The 6,452-nt window shown below is 43.6% G+C and overlaps 1 protein-coding gene across 1 annotated transcript in view; it reads left to right on the top strand.

Moving 5' to 3' along the window:
* Positions 1–5,913, top strand: part of LOC134513820 (protein ELYS-like) — a gene marked incomplete at its 3' end in the record, with an annotated part of 19,677 nt that extends 13,764 nt beyond the window's left edge. The window contains exons 14-24 of the mRNA XM_063330992.1: positions 77–217; positions 993–1,097; positions 1,873–1,966; positions 2,915–3,038; positions 3,160–3,216; positions 3,998–4,144; positions 4,236–4,423; positions 4,593–4,737; positions 4,833–4,964; positions 5,554–5,701; positions 5,789–5,913. Coding sequence (XP_063187062.1) covers positions 77–217; positions 993–1,097; positions 1,873–1,966; positions 2,915–3,038; positions 3,160–3,216; positions 3,998–4,144; positions 4,236–4,423; positions 4,593–4,737; positions 4,833–4,964; positions 5,554–5,701; positions 5,789–5,913 — 1,406 coding nt within the window. The remainder of the gene's footprint in view (positions 1–76; positions 218–992; positions 1,098–1,872; positions 1,967–2,914; positions 3,039–3,159; positions 3,217–3,997; positions 4,145–4,235; positions 4,424–4,592; positions 4,738–4,832; positions 4,965–5,553; positions 5,702–5,788) is intronic.
* Between the last annotated feature and the right edge of the window lie 539 nt (positions 5,914–6,452).

The following is a 6,452-nucleotide window of genomic DNA, read 5'->3' as shown; positions in this document are numbered from 1 at the left end:
ACGCGGTCCTTGAAGTGCGCCTTGAAACTCTGGAATTGCTCTGTCGGCTAACGATTTAATATTTATTCTTGAAAAGGTGTTCCGCTGTTTGATGGCTCTTGCAACTTCATTGACCCCCAGACATTACGGTCTCTCCAGCGCTGCCAGTTGCTTTTGAGCAACCTTAGCACGGTCTTAAACTGTTTTCTCACAGAAGCACAAGAGCTTACTGGAAAAGGTTTGTAGTAGTGCTACAAAATCTTTGGTATGTTTTATTAAGATTTGGAATTGTGGCAACATGGGCTTTTGTTGTTTTTGAGGATTGGAAGACAGTCACATTTAGCTGGGAGAAGGGGCTTAAAGCTGAGCGCTTGGGACCACCACAAAACACGCATGGAGTTCAGGGCAACAGTTTATGGTGGAGCTCATGCAAGGGGGTGGGGGAGGCTACATCCAGAGAGAAGCTTTGTAGGCAACTGGGCTGAAATTACAGCAACCGAATGTGGTATTGCTGAAAATTATTCCTTTGAGTTCTTAGCTAGCAAGTTCTAGTTGCATGCAGACACCGTGTTGCAAATTGCTAAACAATACGAAGGAAGCGTAAACGAGTAACATGCAAAGTAAGTTACTTGAGTTTCTACAGCTTTTTCTCTTAGAAATGGTTCTTGGCCTATTGAGAAAAGAAAAGAATATCCCTTTGCTATCAGAAGAATCTCTGCTACGTGAGAAACAGATGTCTTATTCCTGCGTGCATTTAGTAGTTCAGGCTTTGGGGTTTTGTTTTTTTTTTTTTATTTTAGCCTTTAGTGAGTTTAGTTCTTTATAGGGGTTGCTTTTTGTTTTGGTGGTGATAGTGGGTTTTTTCTTCAAATAAGAAAGCGATACAGCATGAAAAACGCAAAGAGAAAGATTTCTAATGTGCTATTTTTATACTTTTGGTTTAGTAGGATGAAGGGAGTTTTGTGAAAATGAACGGAATTGCATAACGCTAATCATCTCCTGCCTTTTTTCAGGTTTTGCAGACGTGACAAATAAGCAAGCGGTAACCGGCCTCATTTCTTTGTATGCACGAGTGGTCATCTGGTTCTGTCGATCCGGTCTCCTTCCAGAGGGTTTAGGTAAGCGTGACCTGTCATACGTTTGTAGCAAGGCGACCATCCAGTGAGTGACTCCCACGAACGCATGCTTAGCCATGTTTTTGTAACGGTTTCGTCAGGAAGAAGTCGTGCTGGTTCAGTGGCAGGGTGTGCTGAAGTTCTGTGGGTGAAGTTGAGATTTTGCTGGGTTGTCAAGTACACGGCGTAGAATGAGGCAGGCAGTTTCTTTCCTGGGTGGATTTTAGGAATAGCAATGGACCCCTGACGTCAAGGCGCTGCTTGTGTCCACAGCTTGAACTACTTGAGATTTTAAACAAAGTACTATTAAACAACAAGTACCGGAATGCTTGTTTTTACAGTGAGAGCATTACCTGCATGTTTTGAACTTTCTATCAGTTGCTTGAGGAGAAAGTACACCTTGGAAATCCTTCTTTAGTTGGATGGATTAGAAATTCCATTGTCAGCCTTAATTGTCTCACAAACAATTGTTTTAAACAATGGTTTTAAAACCATTCCCTTTGAGAACTGGGTGGTTTTTTTTATAGTGAACTTCAGCTTACCCTACATGTTGTGAATGCTGCGTGAACTGTAACCTTGAAACGGCACTTGGGGCAAGAAGGAATTGAGTCTTGTCTCTTAGAGTTCTTTTAGCAAAGGCAGAAAGAGGATTGGCTTCTTTCAGAGTTGGAGGCTTCTTGATGCTTAGCTTGTACGATCTTCTGTCTCTTTAGGCAAAAATTTTCGTTTACAAGTGTGATATGACTGCTTTAACTTGCTTCTACTTTGTTGCCTGTAGATGACGATACGCGTTTGTCAAGATCTTTCTACAATTATCCTCTGATTGAGAGCTGCTATACTGGTCAGCGACAGAAACTTGAGCGTTTATCAAGGTAAGAGCTAGAGGAAGACTCTAGAACACTTCCACGGCAAATTCAGAAGTGGAAGGGAATGGCTTTTATCTCAACAGTTGCATGGGCTATGCGTAATGCCGCTGCCAGCAATACTCTTGACTTCAGTGACACGTGTGTTCTGTTGAACAGAGAGGTTACTTTCCTGTGTTAAAACGTTGATATCTACCTCTGCTTAGTACCATTGGTTGGTATCATCATTTTTCGGGAGTCTACTTTATTCATTGGCTAATGTGTATAATTTCTGACTACTGAAAAAGGCCATGTGATTAGGACAGGATCAGTCACCTCCAGTTCAGCAAAGCAGGGTGTTCACAGAACAATTGTTTTGGAAGCAGAAGAAAGCGTGTTTTTTAACAAACAATCATCTCCGTCCTTGACTGGTAATAGAGGGTCATAACTGTATTGGCCTAAGTCCCCTTCTCCCAAGTACGTGGTGTGATTTCGTAAGATGGTTGGAGTTACATGGAGTTGGCACGCCTCGCACTCTGCTGGCTGTCGGATAGAAGTCACTTGCTAACGTCAGCTCTCTTTCCTGGACTAGCTGCCTAGCACATAGGCGGCATGCCTTGGATTAGCCGATAATAGGTTTTTCTTTGGAAATTGTACTGAAAACTGAATAAAGAGCTGACCAAGCTTCGGCGATGGCACTGTGACCAAGAGGCTGCAAGGTGAGTTAAGGTGGAAGCTGCAGGGTAGGAGGTATTGACTTCAAAGTTCATCTTCCTTGGCTTACTTCTCAAGTAACTTACATACAGGCTCGTGTGTTCCTTCGAAGCGCAGAGCCTCTAGTGTCCTTTTTCTGCTTTGTGCCATCGGGAGATGAAAGGGCAGGGCTGCAGTCAGCAGAAGACTGGAGGAAAGCCGTTACACCGGGAGGCTGGAATTAGTGTTTAACTCTGTCCAAATCCTTGCTACCTTTTGTTCCAGAGGAAAATGGGACTCGGACTGCTTGATGGTTGATGGAATGGTTTCCCAGTTAGGAGACCAAGTGGAGAAGCTGTGGCGGAGAGATGCAGGAGGAACTGGGAAATACCCGCCTGCCAGTTTGCATGTGAGTGTCCTGTTCACTGAGAACAACAACAAACGGCCGCCCTCCCCGCCAAACCCCACCCAAAAGCCAATGATTTAGGGAAGACAGGCGTTTTCTCAGAACTTTTAATTTTTCATTTCAGGCACTGCTGGATCTCTATTTGCTAGAAAGCATTGAAGAAAACTGCAAACACGCAATTGTATCCTTTCTAGTTATTTTTATTACACCTCCAGGGGATGCACATAAATGTTCTTCAGTGTTGGTCGCCGACCTGTTTCGTAACATTTGTCCTTAGTTTTTCTCAAAATTTAAACACCGTTTAAAATTTTCTAAAACACCCATGATGGGTTATAAAACAATTTCTGTTTCAGAGCCAAAGGATTTCTAAGAGTGGTTTACCAGTACCGGATTTTTGCTGAAATCACGGGTTTTCCAGCGCAGCTCACAGTGCTTGCTTTGGTTCCGTTGAAAGTGCAGGCACACGGAATAAGCAACAGGGAGAAGAGAAAAGTCATGGGGCAGAAACTTTTTTTTTAAGCTGCTGAAATACACAGCCTTGCTTTTGCTGTTTGTTGCCTAACCCACGACGGGAGCCTAGAGAGCAAGGGGCTTAGAAACGCTTATAGCCCAGAGCTGTCTTGTTAGATGATGTCCCTAAAAACGGACGTCAGAAAGAGAAAATGACGCTACCAATGAGTGACCCGCATACTGGTTTAAATCCAGTTTTAATCATTCGGAGCTGAGCTGTACTGTAAGGATGCCACAATTTACACTGTTTTATAGACGCTGGACATGAGGGAAAAACCCAACTGTGGAATTTATTTGCTGTAATAATTGAGCGTTGGATGCTCCAATGTTTTGAATGTATTTTCTGCTTCCTACCACTTTTATATTCTTACTTCATTATGTTTTTCTAAAGGTAATGTGATAAACTTTTGGTCTTACAAACTGATTAGCCTTAATGAGATACCTGATGTCAGACAATTTACTTGCTGCTGGATATCAAGCGTTCCTTTCCGAGTGAGACAGAAACTTCAGTCGACTCCTTTGCAACTGCCTTTGGCATGCCTTGGGGACTTGTTAAGCTTGTTGAAGGTTTTTGGCTTCTAGATCACAATGATTACGAAGTAAGTATGGTAGAGTTGAGTTAGACATACATGGCAGTACAAAGCTATAATCTAGAAAATGATTTTAAAACCCGATCTCTAACTTGTACAGAATTCACTGGCCCTGCTCTTTCATCCCGCTACAATCAAAACCGCGTCATGGCAGCACAAGAGAATTATTCAGTCCCTCCTGTGCCAAGGGGAGCATGGGCAAGCCCTCAGATACATCCAGCTGATGAGGCCACCCACGGCAAGCAGCGGGGAAGTGCAGCTTCTCCTCACTGTGTTGCTCTCCAATAGGTAAAGAAATACACCCCACCATTTTGTCACGCAAATATTGTGAAAATGGAGAACAAAGAATAGAAATCATCATCCCCTAAGTTTCCTTTAAACTTTGAGTACAAGACTCTTGGGGCATCTCTTTGGTTATGCTATTAACATGCCTTTACGTCTGAAACATTAATTACAGGTGCATGGTGGAGGCTTGGGGTCTGTTGCACCAACATGCCGCTCAGGCAAACTTAGAAGACCTCTTAAAACACATGTACGAAATGTGCCGGGAGATGGGCCTGATGGAAGACTTGCTGAAGCTGCCTTTCACAGACACCGAACAAGTAAGTGGGAGCAAGGAAAAATGTTAATCGTCTCTTTGAAAAGAGAAAAGGCAGAGCCATAACAGATTTTTGGAATGATTTTTTTTTTCTCATAGGAGTGTTTGGAGAAGTTTTTAAGGACCAGTGCTGGTGTTCAGAATCAAGAATTCCTTTTAGTCTACCATCTGCAGCGTGCCAACTACATTGCAGCACTAGAGCTGAATCAATCCATGAATGTCAATCTTATGGTAAGCGTGAACTTGTGTTCTGGATTTGTGACGCGTTTGCTGTTTTCTGGAATCATAGTTTTCCAGTGACTCAAACTTCTAAGGTGGTTTGGAAGTCGTAGGTCCCGCATTTGAAAACTGTCATGCGGCCAGGTGGTGTGCGTAGGTCGCTTTTTCTTGCTTGTTTTAATCTTCACATCATGTTGTCCAGGGTAATTTCCAGTTGTCCCGTATATTCAGGGCACTGGCGTTTCAGGAAGAACAAGGGAAAGCCTGCTATGTAGTAAGTCGTTTGCAAATTGCAGGTGATATCAGAAAATTGCAGGTGATAACAGGCGTATCAGAAGAAGGTTCTGCAGAGTGCCAGCATTGTTTTAACTTCAAGTTGTAGGCTCTGTTGCTATTCCAGTCTTCCTTCCACTTTGCTAAAAGTACCAGGTGAAATCGGTGTGTGCGGATGGGTAGAACTTGCCGCTGTTCTGTGCAGTGGAGGTGTTTTCCCACACCCGTAGAGGAAATCTGCTCACTAATGCGAAATAGCACGGAGAGGTCTGTGCAAGGAACTTCTTGTAATTAGTTAAGCTTTTGCTTTCCGCTTTTCCTTCATCAGAACGACGGCGATCATCGCTTGACCGACAGAGCAGTTGCCAGAAATTCTCTATTAGCCCAATATGGCAAGATCCTTCCACGAATTGAAAGGCAGCTGGCCGTAGAGAGAGCCAAGCTTTACCATTTGCCTGCACTGGCCTCAAGAGAAGGTAACTTGTAGCGGGGGGAAATAGAGGGGAGAATTCCCTGTCACTTGGATGACACCAGGCTGAAAATTTCCCCCTCTTGCTTTCCAGTCTCAAGACCAAAGCCATTAACTCCAGTAAGAAAACAAGCTAAAGCAGGAAATGTGCGTCGAAGACCAAATTTTCTGGCGAAAATATTGTCCAGAATTAAAGAATCCTGGGCAGGAATGAAGGAGAAAACCGGTTTCTCACAAGGTGGATTTTAAAGATGCTGTCGTTTTTATAGCTGCTAAACGTGCTGTTTCTTCAGCAGGATGTTTCTAAAATTGAGGATGTTTCTAAAATGGGACCTGTTGAGATCCAAACAGGAGAGCAAGCAGTTGGGTTTCAACAGCACCCGCCAGTCCCTCACTAGAGACAGGAACAAGAAGAGACCTTAGATGCATTCACTTATTCAGCTCGTCTCGGCTTTGGGATTTAGGACAACACTGTGGAGAAGACGGGGCTGGACTTGGGAATACGCAAATCCCTCATGGGAGTCAATGGAAAATTTGGGTTGGGAAGAAGGCAGCAGGTCACAAAGCTTCCGCAGTCATTCCCGTAGCAGTGCAGTGAAGGTGTTTCTGCTTTCGTTATAACTGGTGGGTACTGATGTAGATGTAAGCGCCTGGTTTTGGCTTGTGGGCCCTCACTGAATTTAGGACAAACTGCTTACTGCTTTCTTGTTCGTAGATTTGTAAGCATAAAAGGAAAGTTTACGCAGACTAGTATTTCT

Source organism: Chroicocephalus ridibundus, chromosome 3, assembly GCF_963924245.1.
Source record: "Chroicocephalus ridibundus chromosome 3, bChrRid1.1, whole genome shotgun sequence".
NCBI classification, from domain to species: Eukaryota; Metazoa; Chordata; class Aves; order Charadriiformes; family Laridae; genus Chroicocephalus; species Chroicocephalus ridibundus.
The sequence above is the reverse complement of the archived record's forward strand: the minus strand, read 5'-3'. Positions and strand labels throughout refer to the sequence as shown.